General features: G+C 42.8%; 1 protein-coding gene across 1 annotated transcript in view; it reads left to right on the forward strand.

Moving 5' to 3' along the window:
- Nucleotides 1-24493, forward strand: part of CPVL (carboxypeptidase vitellogenic like) — a 113729-nt gene that overhangs the window by 14168 nt on the left and 75068 nt on the right. Inside the window, exons 3-6 of the mRNA XM_052638916.1 lie at nt 11080-11194; nt 12169-12227; nt 14031-14110; nt 19428-19494. Coding sequence (XP_052494876.1) covers nt 11080-11194; nt 12169-12227; nt 14031-14110; nt 19428-19494 — 321 coding nt within the window. The remainder of the gene's footprint in view (nt 1-11079; nt 11195-12168; nt 12228-14030; nt 14111-19427; nt 19495-24493) is intronic.

A 24493-nucleotide genomic window follows, 5' to 3' on the forward strand; every position in this document is an offset into this window, starting at 1 on the left:
GCTGCCCCAGTGGCTCAGCAATGAAGAATCCACCTGCATTGCAGGAAAGGCAGGACACACGGGTTCAATCCCTGGGTTGGGAAGATCCCCTGGAGTAGGAGATGGAAATCCACTCCAGTATTCTTGTCTGGAGAATCCCATGGACAGAGGCCTATAGTCCACGGGGTTGCAAAGAGTCAGACATGAATTAGTGACTGAGCACACGTACACGCTGCTGCTGCTGCTGCAAAGTCGCTTCAGTCGTGTCCGACTCTGTGCGACCCCATAGACGGCAGCCCACCAGGCTCCCCCGTCCCTGGGATTCTCTAGGCAAGAGCACTGGAGTGAGTTGCCATTTCCTTCTCCAATGCATGAAAGTGAGAAGCGAAAGTGAAGTCGCTCAGTCCTGCCCGACTTAGCGACCCCATGGACTGCAGCCCACCAGGCTCCTCTATCCATGGGATTTTCCAGGCAAGAGTACTGGAGTGGGGTGCCAGTGCCTTCTCAAGCACCCTTTACTCAGGTCCCTACCTCGTTCCTCAGACCAAGGAGAATAACTGGTGTCCCTGGAATCTGACTGTCTGGTGATGGAGAAAGGTCAGTCTCATATTGAGGAGTCAGCAAGGCCGGGATAGAGTGAGGCATGGGAGGTGCCAGGAGGCAACATTTGAGATGATCCCTCCCTCTCAGGGTCCTGCAGGTGCTGACCCTGCTTACCCGGACGCCAGGAAAAGCATGAGTGCAGGGGATTAGATGAACACAGTCCCTGCATCCACAGTGCGATGCAGAGGCAATGAGCCACTCTGATGCTTGTGGCCAAAGCAAAAGGCATTCTCTCTGGGAGCAGGAGAGCAGGTCCCCAAGGGTCCCTGGAAGCCAGTAGACAGCCGACCCTGAGAGTGCAGACACAGGGCCTTTGCACACACTCAGTTCACTTCCTCCTTTGGATGTTTAGACTGCTTCAGTAACAGAATGGCACAGAGCAGTAGCTGCCAAACTTGTGACTGCACGTCAGACACAACTTGGGAGCTTTACAAATATGACAGATCCTCCAGCTCAGTATGTGACGTCTCCCAACAGAGATCTGATTTGTTTGGTCTGGAGAGGGCCCAGGGATCAGTGTTTCTAACAAGTTCCACAGTGATTCCAGTGCAGCTAGTCAGTTCTTTGAATTTGGAAAGAGAGAACTAAAGGTCAGGGTACTTTCTCTAGTGTAATCTCCAGACATATTGTCTCATAGTCCCTGTGCTCAAATGGTATCTGACCAATTTAACAAGTATTGAATTTTCAGCGAACACGATATTTAGCTTTGTCAGTAGAGGGTGCTGGAGGGACACTGCAGGAGGAAGTTGACGTCTCTTCTTGGTCCCTTGTTGTGCGTTTTGCTTTCTCTTGGCCCTGCTGCCCAGGCCGTCAGCAGTGTATGTGGAAGGACAATCAGTGGTGCTCTGCCTTAGCAGGGCACCCAGACCATGAAGACCCTCAGCAAGTTTATGGACTGGACTCCATCCCAGTGACCACCTGTCTGTGGCCCTCACAGACAGGTCTCACCAGTAAGCAGGCTTCCTACAGCCTAGGCTTCCTACTTTCTCTGGCACCCTCTCATCAGCCTGGACTACCTGCCTCCCAGAGGGTCACTTCCAGCAGCCTTCCTGGCATGGACACCATGCGCTTCTGGTTGTCCATGCCCTTCAAGCAAGCAGCCTCCCAACATCCTGACTTCCTCTGCATTCCTGGCCCCTGCCAGCCATAGCCTGCTGTCCTGCAGGCCTTTCCTTGCCCAGGGGTTGTTGGCCTGCTTTGCCTGGGCACCTCAGTGAATTTCTCAGCCCCTCAATGGGCTGGAACCATAGCTTCTCCAACGTGATCTGGACCGTGGCCTTGGGAAGGGCCACACCCCACCTTATGAGTTCGTCCATCCACCCGCCCTTCGGTGGACATTCTCCCTCAGCCCAGATACCCTTTAGAGTTCTCTTTACATATTTATGGTTATCCTTCCATTATAATGAACATCCATTTACATTAAAATATGGACACAGGAAGCCTACCCAGCATGCTGGCATTTGGCCAACACCAACGAAGTGGCTCAGTGGGGAAGAAGACCCTCTGGTATTCCATCCCCACCCTTGTCCTGAGCTGAATGAACATGGCTAATGGAGGCCAGAGCAAACACTAGGACTTGTAATGGTATTGAAGGTCGGTGTTTTCAAGTTAAAAAAATTTTGAAAAACAGAAAAATTTAAGAGTTAAAATTTACTGCGTGGTTATGGAGAAGTTGTCAGGACCCGCAGCAGCTGGTCTTTCTGCCTCAATCTTATTCTGCTAAGACCAGTGAATTACTCATTTGTGCTTCGTTGCAGATCAGCTTGCCTTGCTTCTTCAGGCATTTAATAGAAGATGGCTACCCTGCAGTTTCCTAGTCCATCTGTCCTTAGACCAAGCGGTAAACAGAGATTAACTAGCACTTCTCCTGGGGGCAGAGTGTGGTTGGCCCAGTTTGGATCAGGTGTTCTTCCTCAGTACTATGAGCTAAGACTGAGGGTGCTGGGTCATGTGATAATTAACATGGCTAATGGGCTCTTTCCATTGGTGAATGGACTTAGAGAAGGGGATGTAATTTGGACAAATCTCTTAAAATATGTCTACCACTGATGGCTACAAATACACCAATAATGCAGTAAAGATGTGGAGGTCACAGACATTTGTCTTCTTTAAATATTCACTGTTTATCTTCTCTTGGCTATGCACTGATAACATCAGGGATCTGGGAAAATAGAAGGTAGGTGAGTGAGACAAATCAAAAAGAAAGTAGCTAAAAATGACAAATTATGGATCATCCCATCCATAGGTATGCTCAGGCTCTGCAGAAACCTTGATATGCCTTACTGCCTTTGAGAAATGAAATTTTAATATGGAGAAACAAGTAAACTTTCAGCCATTTCTTCTGTGCATCAAGAAAGGAAAGTCAGTAATTTTCTCCAACACCCTTCCCTCATTCTTTTAATGTCCAGCGTTTTGGAAGAAGGCATGAACAGAGAAGCTAGAACTTTCTAGTGAAGAATTAACAGCCAGGTAGAAAGGTTAGGAAGGAGAAAGGTAAAGACGATTCTAGTGGGGTGTGAGCTGGCTCAAATGAATGAGACAATCCAAAGCTTGATGAGAGTCAGTGGGAACTTGGAAGGGATATGAGGAGGCTTCAGGACAGAAAAAAAGTTTTAAAAAGTTAATTGTTCATATGATGGTACAGTGGCAACTATCATAGTATAGGAAGTTTTTAGAGAGTGTTCGAAATGAACCACTATGAGTAAAATTCCCCTGAAAAGCACTGAATGTCTTGAGTAAATTATTTTTATGTGTTGGGAATATATCTGTATAATTAAAATGTTATTAAGTATCTAGTTAACAGTTCTAGTCACAAAACCAATTGCTTTAAATAAAAAACCTCTGCCTTCATTAGTATCATTAGTGTTGCAGCTGAAATATCAGCTGAACTGGGACCTGTGTGGCAAAATGGGAGTCCATTCAAACATACTCGGGGGAATTTTCAAGACAGTTACATGGGGTACTAATGACTTCAATTACAACAGAACGCATTACTTAAACCAAGCAAATGATCAGCCTCTGCATATAGAAGTGTGAAGGGAGCCTTAATTAATTTACTAATTGCTCTTCTTATTTTAAGTGGTACCATTGGTTTGGGTCTAGAGTGGTTAGGTTGCTGTTTTCTCTTACAGAGTGTGGTGTTCCTCTGTGGGGCTGGAGAAAGGGAGTATGTCCCCAGGCCTAGGCATTGGCAGATTGCTCCAGTACTTATTGGGTACCTAAGATTCCCTAGGGTTACTCCAATAAGTCCTCTGTCTACAATAAAGTACTGAAATCTGCAAGTGTTTACTGCATCCCCAGCCCCGGTGTACGAACGTACTGCTTCAGTGATTATGTAAGGTTGGAAGGTTATCTACCACGTGATGTAGACGGGGGCCCAGAAGGATGGAGTGAAAGATGGGTATTGTTTGATGGGGAACAGGGTGAAAAGGAAGACTCGAAGTATAAGAGGATGCTACTCATGTGGGAACCAGTAGGGCAGGAAGGTTTCATTTCATTAGTATTTTCATATAGAGTCCTCTATGCTCACTTTGAGAGTTGGACTATGAAGAAAGCTGAGCGCTGAAGAATCGATGCTTTTGAACTGTGGTGTTGGAGAAGACTCTTGAGAGTCCTTTGGACTGCAAGGAGATCCAACCAGTCCATCCGAAAGGAGATCAGTCCTGGGTGTTCTTTGGAAGGACTGATCTAAAGCTGAAACTCCAATACTTTGGCCACCTGATGCGAAGAGCTGACTCACTTGAAAAGACCCTAATGCTGGGAAAGATTGAGGGCAGGAGAAGGGGATGACAGAGAATGAGATGGTTGGATGGCATCACCAACTAGATGGACATGGGTTTGGGTGGACTCTGGCAGTTGGTGATGGACAGGGAGGCCTGGCGTGCTGCAATTCATGGGGTTGCAAAGAGTCGGACATGACTGAGCGACTGAACTGAACTGAACTGAACTGATGCTCACTTAGAAGCAAGGAGGAAGAAGCTGGGTGTTTTTGAAGAATCTCTTTATGTACAGAAAGAAAGAAAGTGAAGCTGCTCAGTTGTGCCCGACTCTTTGCAACCCCATAGATAGTAGCCTGCACCAAGCTCCTCCGTCCATAGGATTTTCAAGGCAAGAGTACTGGAGTGGGTTGCCATTTCCTTCTCCAGGGAATCTTTCCAACCCAGGGATTGAACCCAGGTCTCTCACATTGTAGACAGACACTTTACCGCCTGAGCCACCAGGGAAGTCCTTATGTACAGAATGTTAAATCAAATACATGAGTTTTAATACTTCAAATGACAATCTGTTAAGACCTAGGGTATTTTTTCACCATCATAGTGAATGAATAATGGAATGTGCTAATGTGAGAGATTGTGAAATTTTCTTCAGTAGAGATCTAAAAATTAATTGCTAAACTACCTCTTTCTGGGCTCTTCCTTTAGCAACAAACCCTGAGGAAAGAGTGTCCAAGTTCATGAATTGGCCACCAGGGGTCACCAGAAGAATTAAAAGGGCTTCTGAGGCAAAGCCATAGTTTCCTGTTCACTGAAGAGGGCAATTTGTGATTCTATTGTTAGAGACTTCTCACTTAAATATTTAGGATCCTTTTGTCCCTTCTTTTATATTTAAAATTTCCTTGTCCCTTATTTTTGATCGTCAGTTCTTGCTACACTACTCTGACCTATATGTCATTGGTAGATATTTTTCTTTTTAATTAAATATATGAATGCTTTTTTGTAAGGTATTATTCACATTTCAAATGCTAGTCCATCACGGAGGCTGCCTTTAAGTATTCACTCTAACATCTTCCTGTTGTTCTTTTATATTACCCATTTCTTTAATTACTTATTTATTACCTGTCTTCCCACTTTACCAGAAAAGTAGCCAGAGATAACACTTAAGTAGATACTCTAGGCACTGTTCAAGTGCTGGGCATATATTAACTCTGAATCTGCACAACAGTCCTGTACAATAGACATTATTATTATTCTTATGTTCAAGCAGAAGACACTGAGACACAGAGAAGTTAAGTAACTTGCCCAAGGTCACACAGCTATAAAACAGCATAATTAGAATTCAGACCCTGGCAGTCTGGTGCCACAGTCCATGTTCTTCATTAACTATCCTTCCTGTCCATGAGTGGGAGCTGGCCTGCATCCCCAGCCCTAGAATAATGCCTGGTGATGTTGTATGTTAAATGAATTAATAATTCATGGTAAATTCAGAGTGTCAGACTATTCAGCCAGATGATGATATGTACTGATATATGAAGAGATTTCCACAACATGCTGTTAAGTGACTGCAGCAAATATAGAATATTATATATTGTTGTTTTTGTTCAGTTGCTAAGTCATGTAGGACTAGTTTGGGGGAAAAAAAGGTACTTATGTACATAACATATGTAACATCTATGAGATATTTGCATATGTACATGTGAGGAGGTGGGGTAGGGCATAGAGAAAAATCTGAAAGACTAAATACTCCAGTGATCATCTGTAGGGAATAGGATTGGTGGGCAAGGGGGATTTTTTTATACCCTCTTTGAAAAAAAGTAAGAATAAGTATTTTCTCTATGATATGAAAAACTTTAAGTAAAAATTTTTGAATTTTTGACAAAAATAAACACACTCTCTCATTTCATACATTCTTGAATTATAGTTTCAGAATAATAAGTACTTTAAAAGTCCTTCATTTCCTAAATCTATAAATCAAGTAAAACAGTTGCTTCTTACTTCATTCGAGTCTGAATTTTGCAATTTTGTTCAGGGCGTCTTCATTTACTTTTATTCTTTTCTAAATGGGGGTAGGAGGTGGGGGAAAGGCTTCATTCCCACAACTGAGAGCTAAATATATCACCCAAGGAGTTAGATTGCCAGGGTCTGAATTCTAATTATGCTATTTTATACCTGTATGACCTTGGGCAAGTTACTCAGCTTTTCTGTGTCTCAGTGTCTTCTGCTTGAACATAAGAATAATAATAATAATGTCTATTGCATAACTTTATGCCATTATTATTGACATAATTACTGTGTGTATCATGACGTTGTGATGTCTGCATGTGTGTGTGCATGTTCAGTCACTTCAGTCATGTCTGACTCTTTGCAACCTCATGGACTGTAGCCCACCAGGCTCCTCTGTCCATAGGATTCTCCAGGCAAGAATACTGGAGTGGGTTGCCACGCCCTCCTCCAAGGGATCTTCCTGACCCAGGGATTGAACCCACATCTCTGGCATCTCCTGCACTGCAGGTGGATTTTTTACCACTGAGCCACCTGGGAAGCCTTGTGATGTCATGTCATATTAAAAAAGTCTGCAAGCTGTGGGATAACTGACTCTTGGACTTTTTGCATTGAACACACAAACCTTTCTTTTCTAGCATCTGATTTTTGCATTTCATTCCAAATAAGGGCAATATTTTCTTCACAGTTTGGTTGGCACATCAGAGTAAGACGATGTTTGCGTGTAATTTTCTTTTTAAAAAAGTGAGCTTCTTCAAAGATTGTTGAGCTCATTCACCTCCTTCAAGAAAGTAAATTTGAGGAGCAGGGTCAGCTGAGGTTGGAGGTGTGTATGCAGATCTCTTATTATTTAAGAATGCCAAGAATGCAGTGTCCTGTGCTTCAAAGTTGCATAATAAAGATGTTTGGCACCAAGGTACCAGACTTGACTTTGTAGTGTGGCCTCTCAGGGTCAGCCTATTTTTCTGAGAGCCTGGAGGTCCCATCATTGTGCCAGGTCACAGGAAGAGACATGAAAAGCAGGGGAGGATGGAGTGGAGAGCAGAGGGCCCAGGGCATCCGAGAGGGCAAAACTCTCTATTACCCTCACAGCTTCTCGGCCCTGCCTGCACATTTAACCACCTCAGTTTCGTTCAGTTCAAGCGCTCAGTCGCGTCTGACTCTTTGCGACTCCATGAATTGCAGAGTGCCAGGCCTCCCTGTCCGTCACCAACTCCCAGAGTTCACTCAAACTCATGTCCGTCAAGCCAGTGATGCCATCCAGCCATCTCATCCTCTGTCGTCCCCTTCTCCTCCTGCCCCCAATCCCTCCCAGCATCAGAGTCTTTTCCAATGAGTCAGGTCTTCACATCAGGGAGCCTAAGTATTGGAGTTTCAGCCTCAGCATCAGTCCTTCCAAAGAACACCCAGGACTGATCTCCTTTAGGATGGACTGGTTGGATCTCCTTGCAGTCCAAGGGACTCTCAAGAGTCTTCTCCTCCACAGTTCAAAAGCATCAATTCTTCGGCCCTCAGCTTTCTTCACAGTCCAACTCTCACATCCATACATGAACTCTGGAAAAACCATAGCCTTGACTAGATGGACCTTTGTTGGGAAAGTAATGTCTCTGCTTTTGAATATGCTTTCTAGGTTGGTCATAACTTTCCTTCCAAGGAGCAAGCGTCTTTTAATTTCATGGCTCCAATCACCATCTGGAGTGATTTTGGAGCCCAAAAAAATAAAGTGTGACACTGTTTCCACTGTTTCCCCATCTATTTCCCATGAAGTGATGGGACCAGATGCCATTATCTTAGTTTTCTGAATGTTGAGCTTTAAGCAAACTTTTTCACTCTCCTCTTTCACTTTCATCAAGAGGCTTTTTAGCTCCTCTTCACTTTCTGCCATAAGGGGGGTGTCATCTGTATATCTGAGGTTATTGATATTTCTCCCTGCAATCTTGATTCCAGCTTGTGCTTCTTCCAGCCCAGCATTTCTCATGATGTACTCTGCATATAAGTTAAATAAGCAGGGTGACAGTATACAGCCTTGCTGTACTCCTTTTCTATTTGGAACCAGTCTGTTGTTTCATGTCCAGTTCTAACTGTTGCTTCCTGACCTGCATATAGGTTTCTCAAGAGGCAGGTTAGGTGGTCTGGTATTCCCATCTCTTGAAAAATCTTCCATAGTTTATTGTAATCCACAGAGTCAAAGGCTTTGGCATAGTCAATAAAACAGAAATAGATGTTTTTCTGGAACTCTCTTGCTTTTTCCATGATCCAGCGGATGTTGGCAATTTGATCTCTGGTTCCTCTGCTTTTTCTAAAACCAGCTTGAACATCTGGAATTTCACAGTTCATGTATTGCTGAAGCCTGGCTTGGAGAATTTTGAGCATTACTTTACTAGCGTGTGAGATGAGTGCAATTGTGTGGTAGTTTGAGCATTCTTTGGCATTGCCTTTCTTTGGGATTGGGATGAAAACTGACCTTTTCCAGTCTCATGGCCACTGCTGAGTTTTCCAAATTTGCTGGCATATTGAGTGCAGCACTTTAACAGCATCATCTTTCAAGATTTGAAATAGCTCAACTGGAATTCCATCACCTCCACTAGCTTTGATGCTTCGTAGTGATGCTTTCTAAGGCCCACTTGACTTCACATTCCAGGATGTCTGTCTCTAGGTGTGTGATCACACCATCGTGATTATCTTGGTGGTGAAGATCTTTTTTGTACAATTATTTTGTGTATTCTTGCCAACTCTTCTTAATATCTTCTGCTTCTGTTGGGTCCATACCATTTCTGTCCTTTATCGAGCCCATCTTTGCATGAAATGTTCCCTTGGTATCTCTAATTTTCTTGAAGAGATCTCTAGTCTTTCCCATTCTATTGTTTTCCTCTATTTCTTTGCATTGATCACCGAGGAAGGCTTTCTTATCTTCTTCTTGCTATTCTTCGGAACTCTGCATTCAGATGCTTATATCTTTCCTTTTCTCCTTTGCTTTTTGCTTCTCTTCTTTTCACAGCTATTTGTAAGGCCTCCCCAGACAGCCATTTTGCTTTTTTGCATTTCTTTTCCATGGAGATGGTCTTGATCCCTGTCTCCTGTACAATGTCACGAACCTCCATCCATCGTTCATCAGGTACTCTATCTATCAGATCTAGGCCCTTGAATCTATTTCTCACTTCCACTGTATAATCATAAGGGATTTGATTTAGGTCATACCTGAATGGTCTAGCGATTTTCCCTACTTTCTTCAGTTTAAGTCTGAATTTGGCAATAAGGAGTTCATGATTTGAGCCACAGTCAGCTCCCGGTCTTGTTTTTGTTGACTGTATAGAGCTTCTCCGTCTTTGGCTGAAAAGAATATAATCAGTCTGATTACAGTGTTGACCGTCTGGTGATATCCATGTGTAGAGTCTTCTCTTATGTTGTTGGAAGTGGGTATTTGCTATGACCAGTGCGTTCTCTTGGCAAAACTCTATTAGCCTTTGCCCCGCTTTATTCGGTATTCCAAGGCCAAATTTGCCTGTTACCCCAGGTGTTTCTTGACTTCCTACTTTTGCATTCCAGTCCCCTATAATGAAAAGGACATCTTTTTTGGGTGTTAGTTCTAAAAGGTCTTGTAGGTCTTCACAGAACCATTCAGCTTCAGCTTCTTCAGTGTTACTGGTCAGGGCATAGACTTGGATTACCATGATATTGAATGGTTTGCCTTGGAAATGAACAGAGATCATTCTGTCATTTTGAGACTGCATCCAAGTACTGCATTTCTGACTCTTGTTGACTGTGATGACTACTCCATTTTTTTTAAGGGATTCTTGCCCACAGTAGTAGATATAATGGTCATCTGAGTTAAATTCACCCATTCCAGTCCATTTTAGCTTGCTGATTCCTAGAATGTTGATGTTCACTCTTGCCATCTCCTGTTTGACCACTTCCAATTTGCCTTGATTCATGGACCTAACATTCCAGGTCCCTATGCAGTATTTATTGCTCTTTACAGCATTGGACCTTGCTTCTATCACTAGTCACATCCACAACTGGGTATTGTTTTTGCTTTAGCTCCATCCCTTCATTCTTTCTGGAGTTATTTCTCCATTGATTTCCAGTAGCATATTGGGCACCTACCGACCCGGGAGTTCATCTTTCAGTGTCCTATCTTTTTGCCTTTTCATACTGTTCATGTGGTTCTCAGGGCAAAAATACTGAAGTGGTTTGCCATTCCCTTCTCCAGTGGACCATATTCTGTCAGACCTCTCCACCATGACCTGTCCGTCTTGGGCAGCCCCACATGGCATGGCTTAGTTTCATTGAGTTCGACAAGGCTGTGGTCCGTGTGATTAGATTGACTAGTTTTCTGTGAGTATAGTTTCAGTGTGTCTGCCCTCTGATGCCCTCTCTCAGTGCCTACCATCTTTCTTGGGTTTCTCTTACCTTGGACGTGGGGTATCTCTTCACAGTTACTTCAGCAAAGTGCAGGTGCTGCTTCTGACCTTGGACGAGGGGTAGGGCCTCATGGCTGCTACTCCTGAGGATATACAAAGGCAAATCTTTGATCATTCCTGGGTATTCTGGCTATTGGCGAGAAAAAACGTAACTGCACAAGATAGATACCAGCATATGAAATAAATACTAATTCTAAACAAGAAATGACAGTGCTTTACTTCTGTAGAGAGTGGTCATGGGGAAGGTTTGATGAGACTTAGTCAAGGCTGTGAAAGACAGAGGATTTAGATGAGTTTGCTTGGGTATTTTCTGAAGCCTTAGCACTCTGTGTATTCACTGGGTTCTTTGTCCTTTCTAGGTAGAGCCAGAGAATGCACCAGTTGTCCTTTGGCTGCAAGGTGGGCCAGGAGGCTCATCCATGTTTGGTCTCTTTGTGGAACATGGACCTTACATTGTCAGCAAAAACATGACTTGTAAGTATTGCTTGGACTCTGGTTTCCCACAGAGAGTTCTTCCTTTGACCCTTGTATCTGCTTTAGAAATAACTTAGTATGTACAATGAACCCCTAGAAATAGCTTTACAGTTTCAGATTATGAAAACACAATTTTCTGGCAATGTCTGTCCAAGAAGGAGGAGCCAGCAGGGTGAGTGTCCTGACTGGGCTGCTTTCTGCCTTGAAATTTGAGTGAAATGTTCCACACTTTGTTCTGCTAATCTGCTGCTGACTCAAGCAATCCAGACTTATGAAAATAGTTGGCATTTATTACTGTCTGGGTGAGACCTTTTGCGTAGGGCAAGTGGATGGAATTATATCCCTAATTATTCATACAAACTGAAAGGCGTAGTTCAGCCACACAAATGATCAGGTATCTTGGAAGCAAGGTGCTGAGGGCTGAGGGCAGCAGGAAGGAATGGAGAAGGAGCTACATCCAGCTCTAACCCAGGCTTATCTCCACCTCAGTTTTAGGGGAGGGGAGATTGTTTACTTTCCCCAGGTCAGAATTTGGAGTGTGAACGAGTTTGTGACTCAGTATACTTCTGTACACAATTCTGTCGAAGTTGTGGGTCTCTTCAATGTTGGATGGGAGGGAAGATTCTGGAGAATCAGAGGTTAAAGAGGATTCACTCAATTGGACAGATAGGTTTATTGCATCTGTGGGTGATAGGTATTTCTGCATGAGGCAGTTGCATGGGGTTTTGTTTCCAACGTTCATCTTAGATGTAGAAATTCTCTGGTTCTGGGAAAAGTAAAGGAGAGGAGGGGAAGAGGAAAAAGCAGCTGGTGTCCGTACCTGCTGCAGGACAGTGATGCAGGGTCAGAGGGACACGAAGCATTCCCCAAACTGGAGGGGACAGGTGGGAGTGTTGGGCTCCAAACTAGAGCTAGACATTAGGTGGAATGTGTTAATAAGGACTCAGTCTCAAGCCTCTTCTCTGCTTTACTAGTGTTTGCCAGAGACTTTCCCTGGACTACTACGTTTTCCATGCTCTACGTTGATAATCCCGTAAGTACCCGGGGTCCTGTGAAATGGCAGTGTTGACCTCTCTAGTCTTTTTTTCTTTCATTAAGTACATTTATTAAACAGAAAGACACCAGATTTTTTTCTTTTTAACTATGATTGTCTATTTTCTTTTTAAAAAAATTTTATTGGGCTGCTCCAGGTCTTGGTTATGGCCTAAATGGGATCTTAGTTGCCACGTGCAGGATCTAGTTCCCTGACCAGGGTTCCCACCTGGTTTCCCTGCATTGGGAGCACTAAGTCTTAACCCTTGGAGCACCAAGGAAGCCCCTATAATTGTCTATTTAAAAAACACATTTGATTCAATTTGTCCCACCCTCTCCTTCAGCACTGAAACACGTACATGGCCATATATAAAATAGAGAGCTAACTAAGGAAGTTGCTGCGTAACACAAGGAGCTGGTGCTCTGTGCTCCGTGACAACCTAGAGGGGTGGGACGGGATACAGGATGAGGGGTAGGTCCCGGGGGGCACATATGTATACCTATGGCTGATTCATATTGTTGTATGGCAGAAGCCAACACAATAAAATAGTTATCCTCCGATTAAAAATTTTTTTAAATTGAGATTTAATTTTTCTAATATGTACCATTATATCCAAGTTTGGGGGTTTTCCTTGCTGCTTTCTCTCCTTCCCTCATTTCTGGTCTTATGAAATGTCCTCTTCACTGAGTTATACCGTCCAGGAAGGGATGACTTTCTCTCTAGTGATAATATGGGTTTCTCTATAACTTGGGTGTTTTTTTAATAGCATGGGAACACCTAATCTTTCAAATAGAGCTCTGATATAAAAAGTCAAAACTAGCCCCTTTCGCTTATCACAGTGAGCTGAATGCCTCATTTCAGGGAGAGCAAAAGGTAGAATTCTCCTTGGGAAGTTTTATGAAATCAAATCAAATAAACAACAATACAGGAGAGTGACTTTAGGGTTAACTCCTACAGATTGGGAGTATCTGTCCTCTAATCTCTCTAACTTCTTTCACTTCCCAGATGGTTCAAAGAGAAAAGAGAAAAATAGGAAGGAAAAAAATCCAACATTCTTGCCCCCCATCATGTTTTGTCAGCCATCTTCTTTTTTAGTCTATAATTCCATGTTTACATTAAAGTCAAATTAAATGTCCTGTTCCCTTGGCTGTTTGGAAAAAAAAAAAAATATTTACAACTGATGTATATGGTGGGGGTGCATTCCTTGTATATATTGTTGACCCAAAATAAGTAGTAGCTTTTGCTATTGATTTACTCAGTTGACTGTGAACTTCCAGGAATAAGGAACTATTAGTTTAAAGCTAATCTTTATTTTAAAACCCCTTATCTGCTGAAGGTGAAAGGGCTTAGTGGCCATATTTATCACAAGTAAAGAAATGGGGAAAAGAACTGCACACACAGAGGTAGCTTTTATCTTTGGCCAATAGAGAGTTCCTTCTTAGCAGGACAGAGCAGTGCACCTTCCAGGTTTCAGAGAGGAGACAACTTTGAGTCTTTTGATACTGTAGCAGAGGCCAGGAAAGGTGAGTTTCTCATCCTTAAATAATCATCTGGCAGGGTTCCCGCTGCAGGATCAGAGAAGAGCTTTGCATTGCTAGTTTATTTGGGCTCAGCAGAGGGAAGGGGGACATGGTGACATGCAGCATCCTTCTGTGAGCATGGATGAGTGCACATGGGGGATGCCAAAAAGCTGAGGCCAAAGGCATGACCTTGGGAATAATGTTGATTTCCTTCTCGAGCGGTGTCTCTCAGCAAGATGTGTGTTTCTCTCTGTTTATACCTGCTTATTTATTTCACCTTCAGGTGGGCACAGGTTTCAGTTTTACCGACCATGTCCACGGATATGCGATAGATGAGGATGACGTGGCTCAAAACTTATACAGGTAAAAGGCCCTGGCGCTCTTTTGACCATCTTCAAACCAAATGATTTTCTATTTCAACATGAAAATTCCTCCAGTAGTAGAAGTATTATTGATTGGTCATCATAGTCCAGTTCTTGAAGATCTTTTAAGAATACTTCTACATGAGGAGTGCATGCACACACACACACATACATATGTGGCCTGTTTTCCATTTTGTTATGTTATAATTGATAACTGTGAAGTGGCCAGCAGAGAAAGTAGCAAGAAGAACCAACATCTTAAGGTGTAATTTTGTAAAAATATCCTTTGAAAAACAATAGAAACAGCAGAATTATTCAACCAAATATACTTTTCCAACCTTTCAACTAGCTGCCTGAGAGGTTGCTGCTTGCTTCCAACATTATTTGTATATTGAACTTTGGATTGTTTGTCTTCTTTCCCAGGAGTCCTCCTTTTGTGGCCATCACAAAATGCGGTTTTTCACTCCTGTGTTTCTCCTTCATGCCTTTTCCAAGCTGAAAGCTCAGCTTGCTAGCTAGTTTCTTACTTCTCCTTTCAGATTACAAAGTTATTCTTTTACACAAAAAATTAAGGAAAATGTGAAGTTGCAAACCTGATCAAACAGTATACATATAATATCTTCCTTTCTCTTTTCTTACATTCATTATAGCTATTTTTAGTACATTTTCTTAAAGTGACCTTTCTTATTTGGTTATTTTTTTTCCCAGTCTGTAAATTATTATTAGAGACCAGGTCCTATATTCTTTCCCATCACTAGGGCTCCCCCCAACCCCCGGCCCTACACATTGTAATAATTTGCTGAAACAATCCTAGTCGCCAAAAAGAGGTAACCAGCTCCTCTATGCTGCCCCCTTACTTTCACCAAACACCCTGTCTGCTCATTGGTGAGCAAACCCAGCCAATCCCCAAAGTGAAAGTGAATCTAATAGGAGTCAGTGTTTTTTGATCTCTGAGGAAAGCTTTCCATTTTATTCTTTCTCCCCAAGGCGATGGCTGGGAGGGGTGGGGGCAGGGGAGAGGAAAGAGGCTTAACTTTTGGCCTCTCTCCCAGAGATGTTTCTTCTCTGCTGCCCCAGAAAACGACATGGCTGGTGTCTGTCTTGCACACTTTTGTTTGCCACATGTCCCGTTATTTTAACACAGTCATTCAGTCTCCAGGTGAGCTGACTAGGACCCACACTTCTGCTTCCAGATCCTATGGGTCCTTAGCCAGATCCTGGCAGGGGTCCCTCCGCTGCCACCAGCTCAGATACCTCCTTTTCCCCCGCCACAGACATAATCCTGACGGCAGTCCTTACAAGTTAACTCAAGGGCCACGTCTTCCTCATTTAGTACTGACTATGAGCTCTCATTTTTCAAGTCGGAAACATACGTCCCCCATACCCTCCTCCTCCAACCCTCTTTTGGCTTAACTCCAAACAACCTCAGTTGTTTAATTAGCAAATACCCTAAGGGCGGAGGGTCTGTATGAAAGAAATACATCAGATCCTCTAAGCCAGAGCCTTGCACCCCTGCCCTTCCTCTTCTGGCTCTCCGGCCCCTCCCCCAAGGATGGTCACAGCTTCCAGTTGACCCTCCGAGTGGGTATTTACTGCTGACATGTGGTTCATCTCCTCTTGCAAGACATGTAAAGAGAACCTATTTCAAAGCATCCATTGTTTATAGCTGTTTTAGTTCTTTTTGCTTCAGGCTCTTAGAACTGGAAAATAGCTAATCAAGGGGCAGAAAACTGATTTCAGCTGTTTCCTTTATGGTTTATACTATTTGTTTCCCTTTGTGACTGCACTCTTCTCCCCAGCTGTCTAGATGGGTGTTTGGAATAAGAAGGTCGCTTTGAAACCTGTAAACAGGCTACTACAGGTTTAAAGAGTAGAACTTTCTTTTTCTCCTGAAAACCATCTTTCTTTTTTTCTGAAAATCCCACTGCATTTCACTAGTATTAGTGCTCAGCTGAGAGGATGTCTAAAAACACATTTGACATTTACATTTAGGCTGCTTTTCTTTGTTTGGAAATGAAACTTTTTCCGCAAACAAGATGCTTAGACTTTTTTTTTTTTTTTGCTGTGTTAGTTGCTCAGTCCTGTCTGACTCTTTGTGACCCAATGGACTGTAGCCACCAGGCTCCTCTGTCCATGGAATTCTCCATACAAGAATACTGGAGTGAGTAGCCATTCCCTTCTCCACGGGAATCTTACCAACCCAGGGATTGAACTCGTGTCTCCTGCATTGCAAGAAGATTCTTTACCATCCGAGCCACCAGGGAAGCCCATTGCTAAATAAAACTTCATAACAATGTGACTATGAAACAGTTTTATATATTAAATTGACAACTGCACTGAATGAAAGGTGAAGGTGAGATCATGGCCCGGCCACACTAGATGTGGAATGAATGAATGCTCAGGATAGCTCCCTATCTGATGCAAGAGAGCAAAACCACTGGGATCCTTGTCGCTATGCTTCTTTCAGCCAGACTGTCAGTGACTAAATGTATACCTTGTCTGGCTTTTGTTGGTATGGAGCTTTTGCTAAGATTATTTTCACCTCAGTTCTCCTGAATGTCTTGTATTTCTATGATCCTGACTCCACTAGAGCAGACCAGAGTCCAGAGCTGTCCTTCGATCTGTAATGCGTTATCATTTACATCCACCTTCCCTGCCCTGAGCCCATCTTCTCTTTAATAAAATTATCTGAGGGGTGGTTTCTCCTGATCATTCACCCTTGCCTTCTGTGTTTCATCCTGTTGTCTCTTAATGTAACTTTCTGCCACTGAGTAGCCTTTGACTAAAATTCTACTTATTTGATAAGGCCTTGACACGATGCCAGCAAGGTTCCAAATGGAAAGTCATGGAAGAGAGATATGCTTTGTGTGCCATATAGCTCTTGTGCCTGAATAAATGCATGGAGTGTGCACACGTGCACACACACACGTATGCTATGTATTGGGTTGATCAAAAATTTGTTCAGGTTTTTCCGTAACATCTTACAGACAAACCCATATGAACTTTTTGGCCAACCTGATATTATTATATGCTTTAGCAGTTGTACTTACAAAGTTTGCAGTTTAAGGTGAGGATGATTCTAGATTTTATTTTTGAACAACCCTTTACCATGTAATGGTCTAATCCTTGATGACAACACAGTTCAAGGAACAAACGGCATATGTACCTCCAACTTACCAAATTTCCCTTTTTCATTTTTCATTCCCATTTAAGAAAGACCTACTAAGGCATTGCTATGATTAGCCAAGTTTTTGTTGAGATCCTACTGTGAAATTAAAATTTCATGATAACTTCCTCAATTGGGACCTTGCCTTGGAAATGTCAACTAGAGAATCCTGTTTTTTCAAGCTAGAAGTAAGCTGGGAGATTATCTCCTTCAACTAAGATTATCAGATAAAATACAGAATGCCAGTTAAATTTGAATTTCAGATAAACAGTGAATAATTTTTTAATCTAAGTATGTCCTGTGCAATATTTGGGACAGACTTATACTAAAGTATTATTTGTTGTTTATCTGAAATTCAAATTTAGTTAGACATCTGGTATTTTATTTGCTAAATCTGGCAACCCCAACAACTCTCCAACAAATTCTTTAAGGAAATAAGTTTTAAGCTAAAGCACAAGGCTTAATTGAGATTTACTATATTAAATTGCCTATTGCCATTCCAACTAGCAGGAAGAGAGAAAGAGAAGTAATTTTTAGCTTGAAGGTTAAAGAGGCAAGGGTGGAGAATAAACTCCTATTTTTATCTTAGCTCTAAAGGCAGCGTATTGCCAGCACAAACATGGAGGCTATGTAATGCACTTTCCAGATTTAGTTGCTACAAAGATTTCAGTTACTATAAATAATAAATAAATACACTGAAACTCTACAGTAGGGTTTAATGTTGGCTTGTTTTTTTTTCAAGATTATTTTTATGTGGACCATTTTAAAAGTCTTTATGAATTTGTTACAGTATTGGTTCTGCTTTATGTTTTGATTTTTTGGCTATAAGGCGTGTGGGATAATAGGTTCCTGACCAGGGATCGAACCCTCACCCCTTGCACTGGAAGCGCTAACCACTGGACCACCAGAGAGGTTCCGATGCTGGGTTCTTAATGGAGCCTTTGAAAATTAAGTTATTGCCAGGATTGTGGTGATTGCAATGACCCAGTTTTGCCTCTGTGTAACCCTTGAACTTTCTGCTCCTGGTTTTGCAGGGCCTCCTTGCCTTTTATCTTCACTGGCTAGTTCACGGCTTTTAGTCCCTCAGCAGGAAACTGGAACAAAAACCCTGCCCAGCTTCTCAGGCATTGCAATCTAGGTCAAGACATTCATAAGGCTTCGGAGTTTCACAAGTTTTTGTCTCCTTTATGAAAGATTCTGTTCAAGTAGAGAATCGTTTAATAATCCACCCTTTTCTTGCTTGTTATGAAATAATTTCTTGAGTCTGTTTAAATCTATTTCAGCATACCAAAGTGGCTGTTGGCAATCTTTAGTAAATGTGGATATTTTGAGCCCAGAGGCCACTTTGCATTTACTTCCATATCTGTGGGCATTTGGTGATTTTCCTTTAGACTATAGTCATTTTAGGGGGCTTCCCAGGTGGCTTAGCGGTAAAGAATCTACCTGCAATTGTAGCAGACACAAGAGACATGGGTTCGATCCCTGGGTCAGGAAGATCCCTTGGAGTAGGAAATGGAAACCCACTCCAGTATTCTTGCCTGGAAAACTCCATGGACAGAGCAGCCTGACAGGCTACACTCCATGGGGCTGCAAAGAGTCAAGCACACTTGAGTGACTGAACACATACACAACCAGTCAGTTTACAGTTTTTTCTGTTCTTTGGTTATTAAAGCACTGAAATTCTAGGGGCCCCATTAGAATATAGAAGTGTTCAGTGTTCCCCACAGAGAGAGGTTGGTAAGCAACTGAGGTTCCCATTGCCTCACCACAAACTGAGGTTAGTGGGACTATAATGTTTGTAGAGCAAACTCCACAAATTGCTAAATGAGAGGTGAAAGCCTGGGGCACTTTGCTCAAGGGTCCCCTCAACAGGCAAGTGATTCAAGTTGGTAACCCAGGGATTTAGAAACCTTTCCAGAGTGTTGATGTTCACTTGTATGAACTTCTGAGTATCACAGAGCAAGCCTACAAGTATTTTTCTAACCATCCACAGAGTATGGAGTGTCACACTCATGAGACTTTGAAAACAATACCTCCAGAAGCTTATAGCATAATGGTATCTTAATTCAATGCGAAACCTCTTGTCTGAGGGTGAAACTGGGTAGTATAGTATGATTCCATGTAATTTTTATTGTTGCTTTTCTTTTTGCAGTGCATTAATTCAGTTTTTCGAGTTGTTCTCTGACTATAGAGACAATGACTTTTATGTCACTGGGGAGGTAAGTTGAAATCATGTTTTCTTGTGTGCTTCCAACATCATCAGGACTGGAATATATTATGACACCTGTGGTTTATCCATTCAATGTGTACACACACATTAATATTAATTCAATCCATATAAAAATTCTCAAATCATTCCCTACTATGTCTGAGGCTTCGGATAAGTATTAAAAATTCAGTGATGAATAAGATATTAATTCTGCCATAAATCTGAGAGTCTGATAATAAATACAACACAGAATGAAAAGTACAATTAGAAAAGTAGCTGTAAAGACAAGTAGCTTAAGGTGAGCAAATAGCTACCTCTCAAGGTGTGATCCGCAAGGAAAAGTCAGACAGAGGAGGCAAGAATTAAACTGGATTTTGAAGGATGAATATGGGTGTATTAGTCAAGGCTCTTCTGCTTACAAGTGACAAAAACCCTATTCAAAGTGGCTTAAGTAAAACAGGGGATTGACTGGTTGGCATCAGGCATGGCTGGATCTGGGTGCTCAAACTTTATCATCAGGATTTTGTATCACATTCTCTTGATCTAGTCATTTGGCTTTGCACGTGTCTGGTTTCATCCTCAGGTAAGTTCTTTTCACCCATGCCCTCGCCTCTCCAATCCACTCCAGAGCTCTAGAGATAGCCTACAGGCTAAACTTCTCCCTCGTCAGAATTCCACCACATTTCTAAGTCCCGTTGTCCATTTGGAGCCCATGCCCATTCTAGGGGTCAGGGGGATGGAGTATACAGATTGACCAGAATGGTGCCTAAGGCCCACTGCAATGCCCTAGGAAGCAGCGAATCATCTTGAAGCCTTTACACCTGAGCCGCAAGCTTGAGAATGGGAGATGAGCGGTCTCCAGAGGAAGATCTGAGTGATGATACCAGAGGGAAGGCTGGAAGGATGCAAGCATAGACCACAGGTTTCCATTGTAAGGGTGTTAAAGTGGAAAATGGTCTCAGCTTTTCCAAGGGAATGGCAAGTTAACGGAACTAGGATCTTCCCTCTCTTCACCTTCTTTCTCCTTTTTCTAAACTGTCTAGAAAGGATATCCTGACTATTTAGCTTGTTACACTTAAGTCTTTTTAAAAGACCGATACCTTTAGGATTTTTTAGGACCTCTCCCTGCTGTTCCTTCCCTTTTAACCCATTTCAGAAGCAGCATGGGAAGGAAGAAGGAAGCGACATCCCTGTCATTTTGGTAGCAACCTTGGAAAACACCCAGTCAGCAGAATGATCTGCTTAGAGTGTAATTCCTTGTCTTGTGAATAATGTGACAATGTTGTTAACCGTGATATTGAACTTTTCAGCAAAGCTGCCAAATTTTCAACGAAAAACTTGACTTGTCTACTTCATGTCAGTCTGGTGGTTTCATGCATGTAATTTCTGAATGTGTGCAGGAAAGGAGTTTTCTTTTTACATTCTCTGCTGCCAGGATGAATACTTTTAAAGAAACCTGTGCCTTCAAAGTGATGAAGGAAGATGGGAATGAGGGCAGGCAGGGGCTAGGGTGGAGATGCCCTTGCCAGGCAGCAGCATCTCTGTAAGAACCATGCAGGAGATGTTAGATCAGGGAGCACACCTTTTTCTAGAAGGAAGAGCACTCAGTAGTGCCTGATGGTTTATTATTTGCAGAATGTGGTGTTTCTCTTTAGTTTGTTCCATCTGGTCTTCTGTTAAGGCTAGGAGGAAGGATGGAGAAGTGGAAGGAATTCTGCATTAATAATTAGAAGACCTGAGGTTCATCACTGGCTGTGTCTCTCTCTGTATGATTCCAGACAATTTCTTTAATTTCTCTGGGCCTGTGCATTTCATCTTACTATCAGAAGGGTTGGTTTTTAAATTAGATCACTTCCAGGGATATTTTGCTTTACTGGATGTTCAACCATAGTTACCTTAGACATACCCTTAAAGCATCTGTATATAAATGCAGTTTTAACATAATACCAACCCCACCCTCCCTGTGTCCACTGCCAAAAAAAATGTTGTAATAGATTCTCAAGAAAGGGGAATCTTTTCTCTTGCGAACTCTTAATTTCTTCATACTTTTGGGAGAGGTTGAAAATAATGCTGCTAGATTTGTAGAACTGTTCTTGGAAAAGAAATGCATAAACTCAGAAATGGTTTTCTGCTTCTCATTGCAAACGTGAAAGTGTTAGTCGCTCAGTCATGTCTCACTCTTTGCGACTCTTTGGACTGTAGCCCACCAGGCTCCTCTGTCCATGAAATTCTCCAGGCAAGAATACTGGAGTAGATATCCATTCCCTTCTCCAGGGGATCTTCCCAACCCAGGGATCAAACCTGGGTCTCCCACAGGTGGATTCTTTACCATCTGAGCCACCAGGGAAGCCTATTGCAAATAAATATCTTCCACTTTTGTGTGCTGTGAATGAGAGTAGCCTGTTGCTCTAAGCGACTTGAGCAGCTGTTCAGTGCCCTGAATTTGTTGTAAAGGAGTCTGGAAGTAATAACAGTACCTTCTGTATAGGGTTGGTTTGAGCATTTAATTAGATAATCCTCCTCAAATATTTAACAGAGTGACTGGCTATAGAGAGTACCCAACACATGATGACTATTACTACCATTCATGTTGAAAAGTTGGATTAATATATTATTGCACCAAAGCATATGGCCTAATGCATGTAAGCAGGGGCTGAGATGTTTGAAGAGCTCTGCTCACTTGTTTTGGGGGTGTGGCATTGTCTCCCCTCTTATTTTGAAATCTGTAAAAGAAGTTGTTCACTTCATGAGGAGATGATGGTGGACCTTAGCAGCTTTGGATAGTAGCAAAATGTGTGTGGACCAACCGAGGGCCCTCGCCCCTGCTGTGTGGACCGTGGCGAGGCCACAACAAAGTGTGGTGTGGACCCGCATTTGAAGCAGTGGAGAAGGAAGAATTGCTTTGTCTCCTTCCCTTCTCTCTGCTTCTGCCTGGAACACCAACTGGAATTAATTTTCTCTAAAGAGAGACAAATGTGTCTGTAAATCACCCTCCTCGAGGCATGAAAAAAATGTACTTCAAAAAGAGAAACAAGCTGCATTTAATTCACATAATTAACTTTCTTCATAAGTGTTATCCTTTCTGAGCCAGTAACTATTAGTGAGATTGCTCTTTTTCATGAGGTTCAGACACTCTTTAGAATCCGCTAAAATGTACGTGGGCCCAGCTAGAAATTAAAGTAAAACAGCCCTGGTGCATGAATGCAGGGAGGTGGCAGGAGTGAGGGGTCCGTCCACTGTGCTCTGTGCCTGTGGTTTTCAGTCCACTCGTGGAAAAGATCCAGTGCTTAGGGGCGGTTGTGCTAATGGGTGGGATTGCTTGTGAATGGCATTTGAAAAACCTGATCATCTCTTTTTGATCAGCAGGAGGGGGCTGCTTTCCCTAGAAGCAGTTTGCAACCAGGGTTTATTTGAGGCAAAACTTTGAAGCTATTTAAAAAGTAGCAAGCTTAATAGGATACTTTATCTTCACCCACATGAGGAAAATCCTGCTGGGTTCACAGAGTCTGATTTCTTCATTGAAATCATCATGGTCCAATGGGTTCAGAGGGACAGGATCCCAGGAGTCAAGACCCAGGTTTGCCTAATTTGTTTCATACAATACTAGGCACAGTGTTTAATGGATGTTATAGAGTGGCTTCAAGCAAGGCATTTGCCAGATAAAAATATCGATGACACTTCTCTTTGGCTTTTTTTGGTCTCCCGTTCATGGTTCTTCTCTCCCTGTACAGTGCCCTAACTCCCACTCTCAGCCTTCCTTTCCTTGGCTGTATGGTGTTTGGTCCTGGTTCTCCCATGCTTCTTCCGTCCCCATGATGATTATTCTGTTTCTCTCCCCAGTTCTAACTTGTTACCAACTCACTGTCCATTAGAGAAAATTAGATTAAGCATACTCCCAGCATGCTGCTGCTGCTGATTAGTCCCTTCAGTTGTGTCCGACTCTGTGTGATGCTATAGACTGCAATTCACCAGGCTCCTCTGTCCATGGGATTCTCGAGGCAAGAGTACTGAAGTGGATTGCCATGCCCTTCTCCAGGGGATCTTCCTGACCCAGGGATCGAACTCGCGTAGCCTGCATTGTTGACAGATTCTTTATCACAGAGCCACCAGGGAAGCCTCTTCCCAATATACTTGTCTTTGAATAGAGGACAGAGCCTAAGCCGTAGAAGGATACTTGTAATAGGGGAATTTCAAGCACTGACATGCTTGTAAAGGGGCAGGCTGGGAGAACTATCCAAGTGATAGGTTTATACTTGTTTATGAAAGCCACACCTTTGTCTTAGCCCAGCCTTGAAATCCTTGAATTTGGTAGGTAGAGAGGGACCTTCTGGAGAAGGAAATTGCAATCCACTCCAGTATTCTTGTGGGAAATTCCAAGAACAGAGGAGCCTGGCAGGCACACAGAAGAGTTGGACACAACTGAGTGACTAAACAACAACAAAGGGGACCTTCTAGAGTGTTTAGTCACTTTGTTTTATTTGTAGATCTTATTTGAGAATATTTATTGAGAGTGGATCATATGACAGGTATTATGCTGAGCACAGTTTCATGCATTTCCTTATTTAATCCTCACAACTGCCTTATGAAGCTAGTGCTGTTATCATCATACCCATTTTACAGCTGAGATAAATGAGGCTTGGAGAGGTTACAAGCTCATCCAGCCCAGAATTAGAACCTAAGCAGCTGGACTCCAGAACCTAAGGACTGTGGTCAAGGGACAAGCTAAGGATTATAACCCCCTTCATAGAGATGCTTTCTGGAGCCTGGCTGCACTCTCCTGTCAAACTGCACTTCTCCGGAACCCACCTATTCCCACAGAATAGATTTGTCTGTACAAGGGAATCAAACATCCTTTCTAAATTTTGTGCAGTCTCTAAGCGTTACTGCTGCTGCTGCTGCTAAGTTGCCTTAGTCGTGTCCGACTCTGTGCGACCCCATAGACGGCAGCCCACCAGGCTCCTCTGTCCCTGGGATTCTCCAGGCAAGAACACTGGAGTGGGTTGCCATTT

The sequence above is a fragment of the Budorcas taxicolor genome, chromosome 4 (genome assembly GCF_023091745.1).
Source record: "Budorcas taxicolor isolate Tak-1 chromosome 4, Takin1.1, whole genome shotgun sequence".
Classification (NCBI taxonomy): Eukaryota; Metazoa; Chordata; class Mammalia; order Artiodactyla; family Bovidae; genus Budorcas; species Budorcas taxicolor.